Source organism: Crassostrea angulata, chromosome 3 (genome assembly GCF_025612915.1).
Source record: "Crassostrea angulata isolate pt1a10 chromosome 3, ASM2561291v2, whole genome shotgun sequence".
Classification (NCBI taxonomy): domain Eukaryota; kingdom Metazoa; phylum Mollusca; class Bivalvia; order Ostreida; family Ostreidae; genus Magallana; species Magallana angulata.
The window spans coordinates 18,206,963-18,230,561 of NC_069113.1; the positions used below are offsets into that span (position 1 = coordinate 18,206,963).

General features: G+C 31.4%; 1 protein-coding gene across 3 annotated transcripts; it reads right to left on the minus strand.

The window, feature by feature from the left end:
• Positions 1-22,869, minus strand: LOC128176141 (uncharacterized). Of its 3 annotated transcripts, none has more exons than XM_052842231.1 (17): positions 22,625-22,869; positions 22,422-22,544; positions 22,204-22,317; positions 18,829-18,906; positions 15,277-15,407; positions 12,342-12,428; positions 11,962-12,054; positions 11,652-11,759; positions 11,315-11,531; positions 10,015-10,170; positions 9,746-9,831; positions 9,343-9,413; positions 8,159-8,256; positions 7,623-7,929; positions 7,450-7,499; positions 6,873-6,971; positions 1-1,204 (listed from the first exon to the last, which is right to left on the minus strand). In XM_052842231.1, the coding sequence occupies exons 1-16, from the start codon at positions 22,689-22,691 to the stop codon at positions 6,895-6,897; spliced, it is 1,863 nt and encodes a 620-aa protein (XP_052698191.1). In that variant the 5' UTR covers positions 22,692-22,869; the 3' UTR covers positions 1-1,204; positions 6,873-6,894. The 3 variants fall into 3 exon arrangements, with proteins under 3 accessions (XP_052698191.1, XP_052698190.1, XP_052698192.1); XM_052842230.1 differs by having other exon boundaries at positions 2-1,204; positions 7,450-7,505; XM_052842232.1 differs by lacking the exon at positions 1-1,204 and having other exon boundaries at positions 5,538-7,505.
• Positions 22,870-23,599: the final 730 nt, after the last annotated feature.

A 23,599-nucleotide genomic window follows, 5' to 3' on the forward strand; every position in this document is an offset into this window, starting at 1 on the left:
TTGATTATTTAAAAGGCACATGATGATTCGCCTATGCATATATTAAATAAAAACTACTTAAGTTTTTCATTTTCTTGGATTACTACAAAGAGGTATAGCACACTTAATATACGATTTGGCCTAAAAAATAGAGCTTTTGCAAACATTAGGAATTTTCAATAATTATTATACAATATTAAGATAAAATATATTCAAAGAAACGCAAGTTACACAATTAACAATCTGATAGAGTTTGAATAAACTTGCACAGCATCATTAAAAATTATAGGAAGATAGTAAGTATGCGATAAAAAGTTGGATATTTGACTACTGGTATTTGAACCACTCTAAACCAAAGAGATCCAAATAAAATTAAGTTTTACAGGTATTGTAGTATACATTAACATTGAATTAGTTTTGGTTTAGCGTACTGATAATTAGACATATATATTTCAATTATTGACTTATCTAAGGCAATCGTGTATACAGCATATATATTGAAAAGACATCAAATGAAATTGTTGTATGCTAGTGGTAACACATAGTCCTTTTGAGTTTTTTTTACCTGAAAATATATACTATGACTTTATAAATAAGCATTCTTTTGCATTTCGCAAAAATTCAAAATATTCTAACTGCAAAAGTAGCCCGGTAATTCACATTCGCTGTATTTTTGGGCATGAACAGGTTTAAAGGCAGATTCAGAAATAATTTATCAAGGACAGTTATCTAAAACTGAGGGACGTCACATGTGTCCTTAATTAAAGCATGAAAAAAAAATAGAGAGCTTAAATAACATGTAAAATCTTCTGTATTTTTTGTTCAAATTATCTTGTTTGATTCAGTCTGAATATGAGCACACTCAATATAAACAGATCTCTTCAATAACACTTTTCATGTACTCTTAGTACACTTACATTTATTGCAATAATAGAAAATGTAATATATACCTCTTTACAAATAATCATGTTATGTTCATAATTTCTTGAAGGTCTCTCTCTCTCTCTCTCTCTCTGATTTACAACTCGGCCAGAGAACTGGGATATAGAGTTTGGATCTCTCCTAAAAGTTTCTGTTTCTTTAACAACAAGACCTCTTTCTTTATTGCCAGTACTTTTCTCTCCTCTTGAACTCCGTATAATTCCTCCTCCAGTCTTTTTTGTCTAATAACAAGTTCTTCTCCTCTAGGTCCTCCAGTTTTTTAAATTTCTTTTTTTGCTTTCACCTGTAATTAAATTCAGTTGCAATGTTTAGACAGCTTTAAAAAAATGACACCGATTAGTAATGAATGCATGCAAGTTTATTACAAACCTGCATTTGTCTTTCCTTTTCTTTTCACTCCATGAATCACGTAAAGTGTTAAAACTTTAGGTAAAAAATTAGAATTGATAAAAAATTACTTGAATTTAATAAACTACCTGTACAAGCATCTCTAATATTTGATTTTAAATTTAACTAAAGATTATTAAACTTTAATGTATATTGCTGAACCGTACTAATTGTAGGCGTATCAGTCACAATGTTCTTCTGACCCTGAAATAAAAAAAATCGATCAGTTTTGCATTTTCCAACTACAGACAAAGATATGTTCATTATTCCAGTTAATGGTAGCTAAAAGACAAGTAAAATATTTTATTTAAACAAAAGTCCCATGGGCCACGTCGCTGACCTGATCAACAATAGCCATAATAAAATCAGCTTTATTGAGTCAATATACAAAATATCTGGACGATGCGTATTCTGTATTTAAAAAGTTAAATTTTTTCTTCTGGATATTCTTTTTTATCTTTATCATTAGGCCCTTTTTGTAACAGGGAAATTTTATAGTCATATCACATATTTAGCATTGCAGTTCTCATGAAGATCTTAACAACTGTTTACATATAAGATACATATAAATTAATCATTTGGTTTTTTTTTTAATAATTTAAAATGTTTTCCTTTGTAAAATTAAACCCTCCAATGGGGTTCACCCTACTCCTGAAGATTTAGACGAATTTGAATCAACACTATTTAAGATTGCTTTTTCTAAAGTTATAGCTTTTCTTGGCAAATGGTTTTTTAGAGGAAGATTTTTAAAGATTTTGATCTATATATTTCTAGGTAAAATTGTACACCCTTTGTGTCTCAATCCTACCCTTCCCCCTCCCCTGGATCATGGTTTGAGCGTTTGAAAAAACTTGAATCTACACTACCTGAGAATGCTTTTACACAAGTTTTAGCTTTTCTGGTCAATAAGTTTTTAAGAATTGGATTTTCGAAAAATACCAACAATTTTTCAATATTTTTTTATTATCTCCCCGTTAAAGAGGGTGTGGCCTTTCATTTTAACAAACTTAAATTCCCTTCAACCAATGATGCTTTGTGTCAAGTTTAGTTAAAATTGGCCCAGTGGTTCTGGAGGAGAACCATTTAAAATTTCTTTAATGGTTTGATTTTATAATTGAGAAAGTAAACCAAAATTTTAAAAGTTTACCTTGTTGGAGGTGGTCCCCTGCAGGGTCAACTGTCTGAGAAACTGATCTGAAGACATGCTTGGAGCTATGAAATAAATGACTCCAATAAGAGAATGTACAGTACTTAATGGAAACTTCCATAACATGTTAACTACTCATAATCTTTTAACCATAATTTCATCTGAATTAACAATCGAGGTTGATCAGTTGTCCAATCTTTTTTTTCGAGGAATGAAAACATTTCAATTAATAATTAAATTGCTACTCATCATTTGTATCAATACCCCCCAGTACACCACAGAGATGTGGCTCTTCATCTGCAAGACGCAGAAATGTGCCCTCTCCTTGTGTGAGAAGGGAGAGATGGGGACCACCACCAGTTTTTGGGCGTTTAATTCTATCAAGCTTTTCCTTGCCTAGGACAATATATTGTAAAATGTAAAAACTGCTAAAGGATCTGAATGTAATATAATTTGCCTATTGTCTTGTCAGTCATAAACCCAATTCACACAGACCCTACCCTTTTAAATCAAAATGAATTCAAACTTACTTCCTGATTGGACATTGTAATATTTTTTTAACCTTCTCCCAGGTACTCTTTTTGGTACCGATTAGTCTACAATATTCATGGAAATGCATGATCCACCCTTTTCTTAGTGTCAACAAAGCATAGATAAAAATAGATAACAGTCAGTTGCGGTTTATTTATTTCTCTTTTAACTACTTCACCTGTCTCTTTTTCTCATAACCTATTTTTCTGTCTTTTTAAGCAACTCAATGTGTCTACCGGAAAACGTTTGTTGTTTAAACAATTTATTCAGTTTTGTGTTGTTGTACTGTTGTACATGTATACGTGTTTGCGTATGTCACTTCGACAATTGTTCAGCTATTTATTTCAAATTTAATACAAATGAGTATAGTTTACCACCAAGATTTTATACTAACGAAATCAATTTATCGGCAATCAGTTGCCACTCCCTTTCTCGCGTTTTTAAAGCTTTCCTTTAGCCCCGGTCTCATTCATCAAGCCGAACAAGGCCCCGATCTTATTTTAACTTAATTTTAACTTATTTTAACTACTAATTTTACATGATGGACAATGTGAGGATACAAGTTGTTTTCCTTTCACCTTCCAAGAACCAGTAAAACATGTCAAGAAGTCTGTTTTTTTGTTTGAAATGATTCCCTGAAAAATGTTGATGATCTTGTATTTGTGATTAATTTTTAGTTATGAGCATATGTTGTGTGGCAGCTAGTTTATTTATTTAAATTACTGAATCGTCTATTTATTTTAAATGGTTGCCCGAAGAATGTTATTTATGATCTTGTATATGTGCTTGATCTTGATTTTATGATCCTACCTTGTGTGGCAACAAGTTTTCTATTTAGCTTTCAAAGACGTTTTGAGGGGTCAGGAAGTATTAAAAATATAATTATTGATTTAATATTATCTGCCTTTGTCTATCTTGTATGACTTATGATTTTGTATTAATTATTACTGACAATGGCTGATTAAAAATTGACAAGAACAGATTGATAGAAGATGCAGAGTTGCGTTATTTGCACATTGTATAGTAAAATTCTTGGTTCTTATTGTCTTGTCAAATACATCATCTATGCACTTATTGCAGAGCAGTATGCCTAAAAAAAAAAAATAAAAGAAAGAAAATCCTCAGTCCAAAACCTACTCCACCATCAATGCATCAAGGAGATCCATTCGTCGTGTATCTACGTTCCAATTCATCCCCTTGATTTTCACTTCACTTTGACAAATGTTTACCTATAGCGGCTAGTTCAGCATGTCAGTTGTTTGAGAAATTAAGCACATCTTTGCAGACGATTATGTTGAATAAATACAAGGCATCGGGTATGTCTCATCTTATTGATGGTTTCTTTTTCATAGGCCCACCGTCATCTAAGAAATGCCTCTCTGATCATGACGTACATAACTTTGAGAACGTGTGCCAAAGACTTGAAGTGCCCCTTTAGCAAACAATATGATTTCAACTATTCTCATTCTTATTTTAATTTTGGGAGCTAGAAATGTGTAATACCGCATGTAGTTCTTTAATAGAATATGGGCATGGTCTCTTGGAATGATAACTTCAACACATGTACATTTTTTCTTATATCAGTGAAATCCTTTACTTTAAGCATATAAGATTAAATGAAAAAATGAAATTCATCAGCAGTTAGAGTATCATTACGAAGTGAACAAAGATTCTTTCGTACAGTAATATTATATGTAATCTACCAGCCTCTACTCGTAAACGAAAATCTTAATGATTATTGTATCTTATGATTTCAAACACGTTTTTATCTTCATAAAATGCACAATTGATCTTTAAAAAATTAAAACCCTGTAAGCCAAATGTTGTTATGATATATATTTTCTTTACACAAAAAAAGCGATCATTCGGAGTTTTTTGGTATGTTTCTTAACTAAGTTTTCCTGGTCGATAAAATATATCTAAATAATTCATTTTCTTGTAAATGAAAGAATACAAATAAAAATATACTTGTTTAATCACGATAATGTCATGTATAATTTTCCGTCTCAACATTTTAAATTGTCTCTCAAATTCTATCTGTATGAATTAATGTGATAAATTAAGAATGATTTAAGTAGGTTAGGGTATTCTAACTAAAGATGTCCGTTAGCTACCGTCAAGCTACAACTTAAGATGTGTGCTATGTTGATCTTAGGATGTTTCAAACTCTTAAGAACACACTAATGACATATCTTATTAAAGTTTCGTGAACATGCTTGCTGATCTTCAGATAAATTAAGGTTTCCCGAAAAAGGTTTCGCTGATCAAATCGCGTTTTTCTTATTGAAATTATTTACAGATATTGTTGAATTTTACATGAATGAACTTTCGTTTAAATTTGCCCCCTGGTGACGTCACAAACACAGGGTGTTTAATTAATGTAAACATTTGACACAAGGACAAGTAATTAAAATTCACTCTCAATTTTGATATTATGTGATAAGAGAGTCAGCAGAATAATAAAATCATTGCAAAAATCCTAAACAAAGATCTATTTAAAGATCTATTTTATAGCAAATTAGACAAATATATACGGGCCTCTGTATTTTTTTCTGCATTTCTTGTCAAACTTTACGATTAAAAACATACCGACTGAATTACTAGTATTCAAAATGCTAAATAGTAGTGTAAAACATAATGTTAAACATGAATTGAACACAAACCATATGTCCATGATATAAAAAACCTATATTTTAAGATAATTTAAAAATTTGGAATGTAATCCAATTTTGTTGGATATTTATCAATAAAACCGTATTCTCCTACAAAGGGAGGATGATAGACAGTTATTGAATATTTGTTAGCATTTCTTCTCAAAAACCACGAAGAAAGAAAAAATAAAACTTGTGTGGAATCATTCACAGGAAGTGTAGATTTATTCTTTAAATAAAAAGAATGATCCCAAGGGAATTGGTTGGGCAACAATGAGGGTCATGTGATCCTCCCTTCAAGAACATGAATGTATAATTTGTGATATAACTATGCAAGCATTGTGTAAACATGGATCAAACTAAACATCCCCTACTCCATCCAGGATAACCTTGCGGCCCCAACTGAAGGACCGAGCTGAATATTAATATTTAATTATAAGAATACGTGCAAAAAAAATCTGAGATTCATTTTAAACAATATATACTCTACTAAATTGTTCATATTTATTTGTACAACACTTCATATTAATGCTGCATTGATCAAATTCATGACCAATATTGCTTGATTAAAGTCAATTTTCTGACTTTTTGATACATCAACAAACACAATAAATATGGAATATCAAGAACCAACAACAGGAAGCAAATGGATCAGTCTGAGAACGCATATGTAAATCCAAGCGACAGTAATTGCAAAGACACAGTGTAGCACCTAAACGGCGGCTATCGGTAAATAAAAAACGACGTTCGTCATTTCTATTAAAAGAATATACGGTAACTAGCTGAAAAAAGATGGAAAAAAGTTTTTTTTTTATCTCTGGATTGAGCAAAATGTTCATTTTATCGAACATTTTAGTTAACCTACAAATTTGACAACCCTTATGAAACGTAACACATGTTTCAACACTACAATACTCCGCTTCCTTACTACAAGGTGAAAAAATTTACTTAAAACTAATGAAAAATGACAACAACAAACTGCCAACCGTCTCCAAAATCGATAAAACGAAATACAAATTCAAAGCAGAGCAACATGGACCTCTAAAACGAAAGAAGTAGGATCCGGTGCCCAGGAGGAGTTAGCATCCTCTGCTGACCGGTCACACCCGCGTGTGCTTCTTGTCACAATTGGGCATGTTATAATCGATGTAAATGTCAATATCGGGAAAATGTCATAATAGGGAAAAAAACGAAACATCATGATTGGGTTTGTTTGTGATTGTCAAAATACAAACATTGAGAAAACACGGATCTCCATTACATTGGAGGTAGGATCAGGTGCCTAGGAGGAGTGAGCATCCTCTGCTGACCGGTCACACCCGCCGTTTGAATAACTGTGGTTGTTTGGGCATATGTTATTTTGAACATGTTTATGCCAAAATCAAAGTTAATTTTTAATTTGAAGCGGCAAATTTCTTAATATTCATACTTACATGTATTATAGTTTTATTGCAAGAATAACTTACTGTAATTCACTTTGTTTCTATAAAAACTTTGACAATTTTACTTGATAAACGTATGTTATAGCGTCTATTAGACAACGCCACCAGTTTCTATTGGGAATATGCACTTTCTAAATTTAATAAAATAACATCCATAATATAATACATTGACTCATTCAAGTAACATGTTATTCAAAACACTGTAACCCCTAATTAATAAAACAATGGTGAATTAATGTATCAATGATAAATTCATAATTATTTCTATCCAAGGTTCTTACAATGACATTGAAGATAAAACAAGATAACGTTGAAAGAGTTTTATATTTAAGTTATGGACTTGGCCAGTTTGTTACTAGTTTTATCTCACTGATATCTCTGGTCGTTTGGTTGATCTGTCGACTTTTGGACATCACAACTCTGTAACTGAACAATAAACTTGATTAGTAACCTTGATAAATTTTATCGAATGGTTAACATTTAACATGCTATTTTGTGTAATCTCTTACGGGGTTTCACGGGCATTAAAAAATCATAACTTACGACTGGTCCTGGATATTAACGATAACAGTTGACCTTGGATCACGTTTGTAACATTTGTTTATTCTTTCATTAACTTCCCTCGAATAGGGATTCCACTTTCCTTCACAATCTTTCCAACACCATTGGTTCACTGTACATGAAAAGGAAGGTCCATCTGTTTCAATATCTGATGTTTGCTTTTCAACAACACTGTTGTTTTTGAAATACTTTCCTTTGGTAACATGCAAAATTGGCCTGTTCACGGAGACCGGATTCTCGAATTCCATATCTTTCTCAGCGGATATACCACCCAAGGTATTCTTGAAACCTGTTTATTGATCAATCAGAGCATATGTATGGTATTTCAAGGTTATAGTTTTACTTCATTCAAAACTTCTTACCTATTTAGTTAAATAAGAAATTTTTATAACACGCTTCTGTGAAAAGTATTTTTCATTTCTCTTTAAAAATGACAAAACTTAAAATGGTGATGTAGGTAGAGGAAAAGCAAACACTTATAGGGATTGATAGTCTTTATTTAAATTAAAAAATAATACCCTCATTGAAGTCCTCTTGTACTCCACCTGAAGAATCTAATGAAGTGTTTTGCATCTGATCTTTAAGAAACTTAGCAGCTTTCGGTGAGAATGGATCACTGTGTTACATGTAAGTAAATACTATTGATTACAATACCAACAAACAACATATCAAGCATTCAACAGTTATTGGAATAAAATATGGCCCTAATACAAAAAGGAAAGAAACCGGTTATATTGACATATTAAAAAAAAATCTGATGCTAAAGAGTAAATACAACAGGATATATATATATATATATATATATATATATATATATATATATATATATATATATATATATATATATATATAAAGCACTAAAAATAACCAACGACACGAACAATAAAGTAAAATATTTTAACTTAGATGGTCACAAATGGGAGGACATGATGGTTTTAATCATTGATCACAACCCTAACTGGACAGATGCGGAGAGAAAAAATAAAGAAAAATTTTGGATGCATAGACTGAAGTCATTCCGCCCTGACGGCATTAACAAATTAAGTGACCTCACTAAAATGAACATCAACTAAGTACTGCAATATCACCATCTTCATCCTTTTGGGTCCATGTACAAACTATTAATCATGTTAATTATTCAAATTATTAGCTCGTTCCTTAATCAGTTTTGTTATTTTCAATTGTTCTCTATCCATTTTATTTATACACATCATTTGATTTAAAATGATGTGTATAATGTAGCTATTCTTTTTTATAGTTTCTTTAGTAGTTTAGTAGTAGCTTTAGATTTTGTTTTCTTTGTTTTTTACTCATGTAATTTATCTTTTGGTCCTGAAGAAGGGACGGGTTGTCTCGAAAATTTGACAATTTCTATTGTTCGTGTCGTTAGCCATTTTTAGTGCTTTATATATATATATATATATATATATATATATATATATATATATATATATATATATATATATATATATATATATAGGTAAACGAATAAATTCTTGGTGTAGCTAACGATATCGATAAAAGTTTTTAGCTGACGATAATACAGATAACAAACAATTGGTTAGTTAATACTGTTACAATTTAAAATCCACTGAAGATCCGATCAAGCAAGAGCGTTTTTGATTAAATTGGACAGAAATGCACTCTTGTGATATCATCTGCAATAAACTTCATTTCACTTCTCTTTTATTCAGTGCGTTACCTTACATCAAGTTCAAAACGTCCATCTATCCCAAAAGAATAATACTTTATTAAACCGTGTTGCCATCGCACCTACAACAAATGACCTATATATTTTTGACACACTGCATACATGAGGTCGGATTAGAATGTAGATACATGCACAGTAAAATATTTTAAAACTAATAAAAACGTGTAAAGTTATGGTTCACAATATTTTCCTTGATAAATTGAGATATCTGACGAAGTATTCAAATGACGACATTTTTTAAATAGTAGAATCAATATTAGCGATATAATTACTAGTATAAACAATGAAACAGTTCTCGAATGAAACATTTGAATAAATATTAAGTTTAAATAACAAAGACACAATGATAAAATACAAAAGATGTCAAAAATTAAGAAAAACTAGTCGTACATACAAGAACTTGACCGGAGCCTTCTACTGAAAGGACTGTTCCAATATTTCCAGCTCCGCCATCTTGGTTACCCCAGACCCAATCTTTTCCTAAAGATATATATTCTGTCACAATTCTTTCTCTATTCATCTTTCATAGAAAATATTTCCCGAAAATCTCGAGTTTGAATTATGAAAAAGATGCTTCTCTCAACATTTGAAAAATTTAATTTAATTTAGCAAGGACAAAAGCTGATAAATTCAAAATCCTTAAAAACAATAAAAAGGTTTAACCTCTGGTGACGAGACAACCAGTAGCGATTAATTCGTTTCCCAAGATGCGAGGTTCATTGCAAAGCTGTATGTCATATTTATTGGAGAATTCTCGTGTACTTCCAAATCTGTAGTGTGCTTTAAAACCTGTATCCCATTCTACAATCGCCCATCCTTCTGTTTAAATAGAAGAAGAAAGATTTTTAACTTTTCATAAAACATATTATACTATATTAAACATACTATTTGTTCTTGTTTTGTTTCTGACTCTAAACCAAAATTGTCATATGCCTATATAAAATTCAATCACTAATCAGTGTCGCTCGTATATTATTAATAATGATAATAAATATAATAATGTCCTTTAATAATACAAGTAGCACAATTAGTTTACAAAACTAGTTCACATTATATTGTTGTCCTGAAACGAATTTACAGACAGCAACTATATACAGATACTTATAGAACATACTAAACATGTATCTTATTGCATTTGTGTTTAGTATTGTTTCCTCTAAAGTTTTAGTTTGTTTTAGTGCTGTAGACATTGGTGTTGTGTATAAACAGTTTTCTTATAAAGATAGATTACTCCCTTCATTTCCAAAAAGGGGCGCATTAGATTCATTCGCTCACTTTCTAAAAGTTTCCAAACAGAAAGATTTTTTGAATATTTTATTGAGTATGATAAATTTAAAAATATTAGCAAAATTCAGACTTGTAATATCAAAAGTGTTTTAGTCTGCATCTCAAAAGGTCAATAGTACAATACAAATTATGTATTTGAACCCTGCATTATAATTTGTGGTGTGGACTTCTTAAACGCATTCTTTTTTAAATTGATAATTGACCTTGACCAATGTGTGTATTTCATAAGATCAAAAAACATTCTTTAATGTATTCATCGTAATGTTACAGGACCTAGTCTATATGTTGATGATCACAGTTTTGTTCTATTCTACTAACACAGTCGTGCAAAAAGCATCAAAATTTAATGAATAATTAATTTATTTATCAATGAAGAAATAGACTATAGGATAAATTATTAATTGTAACTAAGGATATGATGATATAACAGCCATTTAATTAAAGATAAAAGTCAACAACACCAACCAGTCAATAGCTCAAGCTCAATTTGTGCATGTATGATCTTGTGGAGGCAAGAGAATTAATTTCATTTAAACTATATTTTCGTATGCCTAAATTATTTAATTTAAATTATCGCAATAATTCAAAAGGTCATACATTTAATCAATGAATTGAAATCTAAATATGATGACATAAAAAACACTTTCCTGGGATTACATGCAGAAAATCTCCGTACCCTCTCTTAGATGTCCCACAACAGTACCAGGACCAAAGTTGTCACGGTTATCATAAATCCAGTCTCGTCCTCGTTTGACCCTGGATCCTAAACGAGGCAGTTGAGGATACCTCTCCACAAAAAGCTTTTCCCTATCATCATCCTCATCCTCCTCATCTGCCTGTTCAGAGACTGGCTGGTATAACGATTTTCTCGAGCAAATTTCTATTATGTCATTCTGTAATTAAATCGAAAACTTTTACTCGGTCTTAAAAATACTTACGCTTCCACGATAGAATGTGCATAACTTATAAAAGAAAAGAAGGTACCAAAAGGACTTATATAAATAAAAACCTACAAGATCCATTTCTGTGAACACCCTTTCTGGAAATTTACATGCTAGTGATGTCAGAATTCTCTCTCTGTCATCGTTTTCATTTGTAAACGTCAACATGGAAGCTGTTTCCTGCGGTAATAATTCAAAAATATTATCAAAATAGAATTTTTTTTTTAACAATTAAGTGCTTTTTGATGAAGATTAATTAAACACTATGTCAGATATGTTTTAATACGAAAATGTCTTTACATGTTTAAACATACGGTTTCATCATTAAATAGAAGAATCATCGCTCCAGAACGTTTAAAAACAAGTTGGCGTAAAAACTTACGATATTGTGCGAGTATTTTGCAAATTGTCTTGCTTCACTGACACAAACAATCTTTCCACCTCGTGACTGGGCACTTATGAATTCTAATGATGTCTACAACAATAAATGTTTTTTTTTTTTTTTTTTTTATAAAATCAATGCATATGGAATTCCTTACAACCCTATCATAAAAAGACATCTTAAGAATTTACTGTGGTTTCATCAATATTCGTTGAATACCAATTTTTGTTCACGGAATTTAATGTTCATTGAAGTACGAATTTCACTACTATTCTGCATTGATGGGATCATTGGCTGCAAATTATTGAATCCTTGAAACTTTGATATTCCACTAAAATTGATGTCCACGCGTATTAATGAAGCTACAGTAGATGTCATACCATATTAGGGTTTCTTCCTACAGGTATGCAGAAAATTGGATTCTTTTTACCAATTGATCTTGTCACTTGCAGTAAATGGTCTATGTCCTGCCAATGATCATGAGTGCTGTATGTTTAGTTACTCATTTTATTCATTCACAGTAAATTGGAATGAAAAGATGAAAAAAAAGAGGCCCATGGGGCCACATCGCTCACCTGAGCAACAATGGGCGTTCAAAAGATAATGTGCCATAGGGTCCCTCGGTAGAATAAAAAAAAATAAATAAACGGTACAAACCAGGATAATTTTCCGCGGTGATATTTTCTTAGGAATAGCGATAATTACTTTATACCCGCAACAGAAATGTGTCAGAACTATGGAAACTGTTTTAAAGATGTCGTTTTTATTTACTCTTGTCTGAAAAACTATCAAAATTGATGTAGATTTCACATTATTTATTGTATAAAGAGGGGGCCCCAGAGAGTAGGTATATACAGAATATCATTCTTTGTATTTTGTTTGTACAAGTATTTAACATACTCTAATTCATATAAAATTTCTAATGTTCAACCAAAATTTCAGCTTCAATTGTAGAATTATAAGCAAGATACAGAGCACACAGTTCGCCTAGGTTTGAGTCATATTTTGTTCACATGAGTTTATTACATTCAGCTTAAGATTTTTAACTTGGTATTTCCTATTCAGCATTTAAAATGGAAAAAAAGAATGGCCTAAGATTTTCAAATCTTTTATTCACTCAAGACCAGATCATTGGTATTTGAGGTTCAAAATCAATTTATACAAATGTACACAAACACAGTCAAGGATCACATGTACAGTAGGAGTAATAATGACGAAAAAAGGTTAAGTTTACAATACAATAAGTTGTTAAAGTTGGTTTCTGGAAAAACAGACTTTGAAATTTTTCTTAATAAATATTGACAAATTTTTTACCTTTTTAATCTTTAGTTTTTAAGATCTGTGTACAAACATAGAATTGTGAGCAAATCTCTGTATCTTGCTTATAATTCGAAGCTTAACACTCAAATATGGTTAGTAAATAGAAATTGTAAACAATTAAACACAAGAAACATGCACTTTAACAAATAAAGAACACAATTTATTTTTTTGAAATGAATCATATATATACATGTATATACCTACATATTTCCGTCAGCGATATCAAACTCTATTCAAACTGAATAAACTCGAGAAAATGCGGAGCATCTCAACAAAACCTAGTGCATTAATCTACCATTACGCAAAAGATAATGCCGAATTACCAATAGAATGAATTGTATTTCAGTACTTTTTTGATACATCAGATTTTGCTTAATTTGCGCAGGTAAACAGTTTGTTTGATTTACCGAAGTCTCTGTTTGATTTAATACGTAAAAATCACGAAATACAGACGATAGTTCCCAGGTTACAAAGCATAAATAATGAAAACGAAACGAAAATCAGAACAAGCACCAATATATTTTGCATGTTTTAAAATTTTCCTTCATTCGCAAACTGTTGTACAACAAGCAAATTCATCATAGTCAGAGCGACCCTTTTTCGTATAATGTCATGGCTGCTTTAAACAAAGAACCTCGTTTTAGAAGTATGGAAGTCTGGAGTCTTGGTAAAATGGTAAAAACCCGGGCCGTGGCAAAATAAAAGCCGGGGCAGATCGGCAATCGTCAATTCCAAATACGCATTATTTTGCAGCAATATTTACAGCGAATACAAATATACTGGTCCATCAAATATCCTGAAATTTTAATGAGATTGGCAGATTAATAACTGCCAATCTTTTATTTTGCCCAGGCCAAATCTTGCCTACCCATTTTACCGGATGCCGAACCCGAAGCTATTAAACTGATTGAAACACGCCTTTCCTTTATTATCATATTCGTAATAACTCAGATTTGAAACAGAATTAGCACTTAATTTTTGCAATTTATATTTTCCTTCCCATAAGGATAATTTATGGTAAACTACGTTGTATTCGACTCAGTAGTTCTTGAGAAGAAGATTTTTAAAAATGCACCCCCCTTTTCCCACAGTTTTAAGGTTTTCTCCGCTTTGAATACAGATCAGACTTTTATTTCTACAATTTATATTAGCCCTCCCATAAGGATGTTTTGTGCCAAATTTGGTTAAAATTGGATAAGCGGTTTTAGAGAAGAAGTTCAAAATGTAAAAAGTTTACAGTTAGACAGACGGACAGACGGACGACGGACAAAATATGATCAGAATAGCTCACTTGAGCTTTCAGCTCAGGTGAGCTAAAATGTTTGAATTGCATGGAGGAATATTTTTCCAAACCAGTCAGATATTTTATAAAAATATAAATAATATGTTTGCATTAATAATCAATAAATTCGAATTAATTCGATAATTGTTTGCACCAATTAACAATCTGTTTTAATGTGTTTATTTCAACGTCTCAACCTCGAAGGTTTATCTCGGACTTGTGCTGGTCTCAAGGGTGAGCATGAATTGCAAAATATATCTAATCATAACTGATTCAGTAACTGTTTTAAATCAATCATTAACTGGAGAAAATTCTGTTAAAAACATGAATACCACGCGTATTGTAAATATTTGTTAATAAGTTAAACACAATTTACAAGCTTTTAAAAATGCCAAATAACCGGAAATTTACCCCCCAAAAACTTAGATTACTTTATCGCAATGTTAAATTTGAGGCTGTGCTATCATTTATGACCAGGTACGACACTTACACCACAAGCAAAAATAATGTGAAACGAGAGTGAATTTAAGTTTGGCGCCAGACTAAGAGTAATAAAGTTTTAAAACCAAACTTTTTGTAGATTGACCGTGAAACAATAAGTAGCTAATCGTAGTTCTAGAATTTGTCAAATATATAATACCACGCAGCAAAGCATATGAAAAAAATATCAAAGCTGAAATACTCTCAGTAAAGGTAAAAATAAACGTTTATACTCTCTCTGTTTCACATTGAGGACGGTCTTCTGTATATGATCCAGTAAAATCTGTAAAATCTGTTGGCCTCCCATCAGAAATAAAAATTATTCTTGGGTGAACATAAAAATCTCCGATTCTGTATGACTGTTCTATAAGAAAATTAAAATAATGTTAAGCGCATTAACATTAACGCGCTTAAGAACATGTACCCTTCTAAAAATCAGAGTCCCTTAATTTTTTATTACATATCCTAGCTGTTAATCGAAAACCAATTAATGCCAGTGCATATATGATTACAGGCTCTGGTTAATTTCGTAAAAAAAATGTTCTCTTGAATATTATATTGCCTTTTCCAATAGGCTGATTCTGTATATCGAAAAGGGAATCGAACACATTGTGGTTATATGATTTGCACACTTATCTCTAAATCAAAGTACTGAGAATACTGAAAGACGGGGTCTTGAAAGTTTGAATTTGTAATTGTTCTGGATTTCCTCGAATTTGCTTCCAAAATTTATGAGTTTGAATGATTTGTTACAATCTATGTTAATTCAGCTTTTTTGCAATTGTCTGATACTTTTTTATAAATTTTACTCTATCCCGGCCTTCATAATTGTAGAAAATTGACACAACGGTATATTATGTAAAATAAGACCCCAGGGAAAAATTTTAAAAATTACAACTAACCTGGAAAATCAAACAACTATATCAAGGTAGATAATTTTAATCATTAGATTTATTCAATTTTGTGATCCAAGGAAAAATCCAGAAGTCGGACGGTATCCGTAATAAAATTTTATGAAAACCCCGAAAACTCTAAAACTGCTGAATTAACAAACAAAGTGAACATTTGTATACCGATAAAAAACACAGGCACCTGACGTTAGAAATATTTTTTTAACAATAAGATTCCAAGAACTTTGACAATAAAAAGATTTGTCACGGTCGCCATTTTGATTTTTAAGACCGACTTATCTGACACGATTGCGATTCATGCAAAATTAATAGGTAAAAATAAATCCGTTCGCCATTTTTTGTGTAAACTCGTGCATCATCTACACGAATTACGATACAACCGTTCCTTTCATTAAAAATCTTACTCCGAAAATCAGAGACATAAATAACAGAGATTGTCAACTCCGCCATTAGCGTGTAAATGTTACGGGACCAACCTTACTTTGAGAACTACAAGTGCAACAGCAATCTTGTATAAGTCATTAAATTTGAAACTGATAGTAAACATGAACATGAACCTGTAAATATGTTAAGCATGTTTTATTTATGAAATATTTACAAAAACTCTTTATTTAGTTTTTAAATTACTTTTTTAAAACTTATTGACTTTTCACAAAGTAATGGTAATGCATTACTTTACTCATGTTATGGTAATGCAATGCATTACTTCAAGAAAATTAAGGAATTGTAATGGTAATTTAATGCCCTAAATCATGAAGTAATGGTAATGTAATGCATTATTTTTCAATGTAATTCCCCCCAAGCCTGATTCCAACTAAGCCGGAAAACATGAACATTAACATTTAACTTGGTTCTTTAATCGATAAGATTGTATATATTATATAATGCATAAGTCTTCCAAAATGTATAATCTATTAAGGATTTTGCTTACAATGCATTGTTTAAAATTTAAATTCAGTTTAGTCAACTAAAGATCCAACGAACGAGAAGGCAAATCCAGACTTGTTTTTATTTTCTTTGTACAAAATTCCTTTAGAGATGAACAGCAGTCATACCGCAAGTAGACTGGAAGCCAATGAAACACCTATTTAATTTGTAAAACATCTGTGTATAATTAACCCGTCTCGATTTTAACTTCGGCTTGCGCATGAAGTTTGGTAGTATTAAGGTGAAAGATTGTCAAAATAAAATTCACAACTTTTCAAAAATGGCACATTGCGTTTGGGAACTTTAATTTCGATTCCACCATCAACCTCTTCTATTGATTAATGAGCTCGTATACCAACTGAAATGTCAACGGCGCTGTGCATTCAGTTACGTAACTCATTCCACATTTGAACCCGAGCAAGAATATTTTGATCAATAAAACTATTTGTTTATTTTCTAAATAAAATTTGTTTATACACAGAGGACTTAAAAAGATTGAATGCGTGTTTTTATAATACATATTTACTGAAATGCATGAAAACTTTCTGCACTATTTTCTTATGTGTAGACTCAATTCATGTGTTCTACACGTGCCTTCCGGTTTGAGACTTCGGCTGACAGTAAACCAATAGACGGGGTCTCGTGACCCCGTCTAAAATACGAGTTTAATTTATTTACATAAGTTTTCAAGCAGATCTTGAGAAATAAACATTAAAGAAATCGAGAAAAAATTAAAAGTTGTATTATGGAAAATAGTTGAAACTAAGGTTTCTCCAAATTGGAACTTTTAAATAGTGTACAATAATTGAAATAAATTCAAATATCCTAGCATACATAACTCAAAAACGTGGTGATAAGACAAATGATTCATTCATTCTTGCACAGATCATGCCGAAATGGTATGTCTCGAAATTAAACGTGAAAGGGGACAATTAACAGCTTAGAATTTCTTGTTTAGCGAACGATTTTATATTTATCACTGAAAAATAAATGCTCCAAAAGATGCATGGAAAAATGCATGTATAGGTTTGTATTCACATACATGATATCTCTAATTATAAACGCTTGTAAAATTTCTCCAGAAAAACGCATTAAATAAATTAAACGATGATAATTTCCCACCAAAATACAAAAAAAAAAATTCATAAAAGTCCCCCATTCCCTTACAAAACAAGCTAAGTAAGGAAAAATGGCATTTATATATATATATATATATATATATATATATATATATATATATATATATATATATATATATATATATATATATATATATATATATGTATATGCATTTGAGTAATAATTCAATACAAGCAATGTATTTTCCAACTATTTTTTGTTGTTTATAGTAAATTAAGGGTCCTGAAAGCTTAGCAGTTTGCATTCTTTTTAAAGACTAAATATTGTTTTGAATATAAATTAAGTTTTATATATCGTTGTTGTATTAAGACAACTGGAGTTCAACCTAATAATATATCATTACATTAATACCGATTGTTAAGTACGTAGCATAATGATTATTTATGCTCAGGTTGTTCCATATTGTGAATACATTTTCAAACTTTATGAAGAAGTGTTGAGGTGTCTCATTTTGCATTGTCTTACCTTCATGTTTACAGAAAGAACAACAATCAAGAGACACATCTTTTTTTGATGTTGTAATTCATAGGAAGAATTCGATGAAGTAATGTATATTGTAACTTTTGTGTTAGAATTGAACTTTTGGCTGATTAAAAACATGAATTGAACCATCATTCCCGGACATTTTTGCTCTTTATTGAACCAATTCTGAATACCACTTGAGTATAGAAGTACTAATTACATAACGTAAATTTATTTGTCTATATCGAATATTACGTTTTAGAGAAAAGATTTAAGATAGTGATTTAACACTGTTTTACTGCATAATACATACTTTCAATTCAAAATATTATCATAAAAGCCTACCTGCTTTGTACCCCAAACATCCAAGTGACAGTAAAAAAGCTGCTGTTAAAGGAGACGACCCTCCAAACTCAACGTCATCTGAAATATAAAATTAGAAATACTTTTTTCATTCCAAAAGCATTACCACGATTGCAGCTGAAGTTTTTAACTATATCATTTTCGCAACCTCCATGTTAACAATGTTTTGCAAGTATTTCCAATGATCAATACAAAGTTGAGTCAGTTATCAATTTATAAACAAGAATAATAAAAGAGCACATCATTCTTTGTTATGTAAACAAAATTCAGGTCATGTGTTTGAATACAAACTGAGTTATGCACAGAAACTACGAGGTTTAAATCAAAATTGAATGTGACAAAAACTAGAAACCTTTCGTTTGTCACTATAACAAAACAGAAAAAGAACTCATCTGCTTGAAACATAACTTTTCCCGGTTAATTTGACATTGAAGTTTTAGATATGAATAAGAAATACTTAGGTGAAACATTCTGAACATAAAGAATGGAAAAATTAAATTTGAAAATTTCATCTAAAATCATAATAATGCCCTTTTAAATAAATTAGAAATAATGAATCTAAACATCATTTACACAGAGGCCATTTAAACGCTTAAGTGCCCCACCATAATAAGGATAGTAGAAAGAATTGACTTTATTACTTTGACAGTAATCTCTGACTTAAATCTTAGTTTAAAATCATTGCACATCAGTTTTCCAACTTAAACTAAATTGGTTTAGTATTAGGCAAATATAGCCAATAGGAGATGATATATAGACATTGTAAGATAAGGACAAATAGTTTACACAGAGAGCGTGTTTGACAATGACATAGAAACTTGGTTCAAGGTTAACTGTACATCCTTTCCTGGAGACAATCTATTTGGTAAAGTATGAACCATATTGGACCAAAGCAAGATAACAAATGGTTTAGGAAACCTTTGACCCAAAAATAAGGTTTAAGGTCACAGGACACTCTTTTCCTCAATAAACTACGGTGGGTCATATTTATTCGTGGGGTTCAATGTTCGTAGGTAGCCAAATTTCCCTGGTTCGTGGGGGCGGAATTTTGTTAAAAGAAGGTCAGGATAATATTAATAAATATTAAACAAACGCTTGTATATACGTTCGTGTGGATATAAATTCGTTGGCAAGGGTTACCTACGGAGGAAGGGTTACCTGCCTAAGGAAAAACCCAGATTGGGTAAATAAAAAGAAGATAATATTATAAGCTTCGGAGAAATGATGTCGGAGGGACAAACGGACAGACTTATCCCAAAAAGGGGAATGACCACGATTTTGCTCAAATTTCATAGGTAAATGCTTAAGAAATGCATCTCCGAAATGATCAACCGAAAATTGAGTGTCAGTTGTAGAGTAATAAGCAATACACAGCAATATACAATTGTTGTTGTGTAAACAAGGTTCGTGCCAATTTGTTTTATGTACCGGTGTTCTTTATATAAACATATTTTTTATGTCTGCTTATTCGGTTTGAACATAAATAAACAGGTCTTGGCGTTTATCTCAGTCATTCTTAGGGCCCCGCTCTGCGGGCCCCTTACAGTGATTGGTCTGTCCGTCCATCCTTCTATCCGTCTGTTTGTCAGTCCATCCATCTGTCCGAACGAGATAACTTGTCCAGAGCATATCTTCTCTCCCCTTAGCCCAATATGGCTCATACTTCACCCACAAAATGCCTTTGAGTAAATAGCGACCGTAAATCATGTGTTTATGTCTACGGTTAAGGTCATAGTAGAATCTTAAATAAAATCCAATTCCGGAGCATATTTTCTCTCCCCTTGGTCCAGTCTAGTTCATACCTCACTCACAGGGTGTCTATGGCCAAAAAATGTCCAGTGATATTGAAAAAGGCTTTAGGTCAAGGGTCAAGGTCATATGGGATCATTCAAAAATCCTTTTTCAGAGCATATCTACTCTTTCATAGCCCTATTTGATTTATATGCTATATAAACAAAGTTTATTGATAACGTGTATTTAGAGACCTTCAACCAATTTCAAGGTCAATTACCGTATATCAGGTTTTTTCCGCGTGTATCCAATTTCCGCTTTGTTTGCGACAATTTACGAATCGCGGAAAATAAATCAGCGTAAATTTGATACAAAGTTTCCCTTTTGTAATAGAGATCTCTCTTTCCGGATGAAGTGTAAATAAAAGTACGGTGAACTGTGTTCAGTTAGTTTACTTAGAGGTACAAATTGCGGGATCGGAAGACAAACGCCAGATAATAGATTTGTATGCCTCGATGTTTATTTAATAATCCATTGACAAGCTAATTAAAACGTCCGCTTTCCTTGCATAAACCGATGTCTAATTATACCTGAGCTACTGGTATATGTAACGGTACATGATCTATTTATTTATGACTGTTTGCGTCTCCGAAAATAATTGTCGGTAATTATTTCACATTAAGGAAAACGTGTAAATGGATTCATTGTCCGAATTTTTCATTACAAGAGCGACAATTTACATACTTTTCGCCACTTTCCTCACAGGTTTAGACAATCGTAAATTTATTTTTACAATGTGACTTCGAAATAGTGAAAATTAGATTCGCGTAAACCCTTCTAGGCTCTGATTCGCGGAAAAAACATGGCGCGGAAAAAACCTGATGTACGGTATTAAAGTGATAGCAGAACTATTTGAAGAATCCTTATCCGGAAGATATCTTCTCTCCCTTTGCTCCAATCTGGCTCATACTTCAATATTTTACTTAAACTGAGTTTTTTTTAATGTCATGAAGTGACATTGAAACAAGTCAATGTGAAGGTCATAGCAGACCTCTTTATAATCAGTTTTAGACCATAGATTATTTCCTATATGGTTTATCTGTTCAGATTGAACAAATACAAAAATGCCTGTATTTAGGTGGTAATGAGATTGAATAGAAGCTTTATGCCAGCATGAAAATTTCGAAGGTAAAGGTCAAAGTCAAAGAAAATTAACTGAAATTCGATTCATCCACTATTCAGGCTGGGCCCTTTGAGATGTCATTATATCAATGTTGTCTAGTTTTACGTCTTAACTTGGAATTCTCTTTTCAAAACATCAATAATATAAGCAAAAACATGACCTAAGCTTAATTTATATTACAAAAAATTGTGAGCTCTATATCTCACTTATAAATTCACAACTAATACTCAAAATTTGGAGCATTGGAAACATTAAAATCGGGCAAAAAAAGAAGAAGGCAAAAAACGTAACCATGCCCCATTTAAGGTAACTGTTCTTCATTTAAGCTTTCCTTGCGAACCACACTATAAATTTGAAAGGTATTTTAAAACTTTTCTTTCAATGATAATACTAAATTAATAAAACATAGACTTGTCTTTACAGGTTGTTCTAATATATCTAACCTAATGAATGCTTGATATCTTCATATTGGTTAGAATAATAACGTTGAAACTTGGTTTGTCGCCCGCATATAATAACGGCCACGTTCTCGTCGATTTCTGGATGTTTTGCATACTCTGAAATTAAAAGTAAAGCGATAAAATTCAAATAATAATATATTTTCCGTTAATAAAAAGAGAGGTTCTTTTGCTTTTCTAAAAAAAAATTGAAAGTTACTCACCATCAAGTATGGCAAAAAAAGCTCCCTTTAATTGCCCGAAGCCTTCTTCCCCTAAACTTAAGGATGTGTCCAATATAAAGATGTTACACGGACCTTTCCCATGTTGATAAATCTGTCCAAAGTCTGAAATTATTTGAAATCTAATAAAAAGGCATTTATTTTACTTAAAATGCTTTAAAATAGAAACTTGTAAAGTAATTTACTTTTTTCAGCCTCAATAGCTGCTTGCGTTTTCCAATATTGCTCTGCATGAATTATATTCTGTGCCATTTAAAGCTTTTGGAATAAACAAGTGACACTGAATGATTAACAAAGCTCAACAATTGGACAGAATCCTTTTTCACATTGATCAGGTAAATGGTTCACTAAGAATGTAATCGTCACATGACGTTTGGAAAAAATAAGCATGCTTCAAATTATCCAAAACATTTCATACAAAAACCCATTGCTTGTTTGAAGGTAATGAAAATGAAAAACTTCCTGCTTAGCTATTTATACAAACTCTGAAACTTCCTTGTTTGACTAGGATAATTTATTCTAAAATATGAGTTAATTGGTTGTTTAAACATTGTGGAATGTTACCGAGCAGTTATGCTGTAGCTAAGGTTCAGATGGATTAATTATGATTACGAAAATGCATTGACCTACAATATAATATATTTTAGAATTGACAACGCTGTAAAAATAAAACAACAGGTCTAGACCTAACCTTTACTGTAATTTAAAAAAAAAAATTAAACTCAAGGAAAAATTATATTGTAACCCCCTCCCCTTAAAAAAAATGTAACTACAAATAATCAGTGTTTCTGCAGTAAACAGTTTAGGCAGATTGCGTTATGGTAAGATGCATTATACAAAAAAGTAGTTTATATCAATATATTTCTATTTTTTTAAATGCTTGCAAAAAACATATCATTGAAAAATAGAGAACTGACAATATTTCATCATGCATTTAATGAAATGGATAAGGAAGGAAACTGATACAATATTATATTTATAGTTTATACATATATGATTAGCTTGCTTGTTTTCCTTCTCACTTTTGTACTAATGAAATGTCAGTTTTAAATTGTAGGCCACCTTTTATGCATCCAGTGACAAACGGTGTTCAAATATTAAATCTACATGCATTTTGCAACCGGGTGATTTTTAACACACGATAACAAGAATGTGTGGGG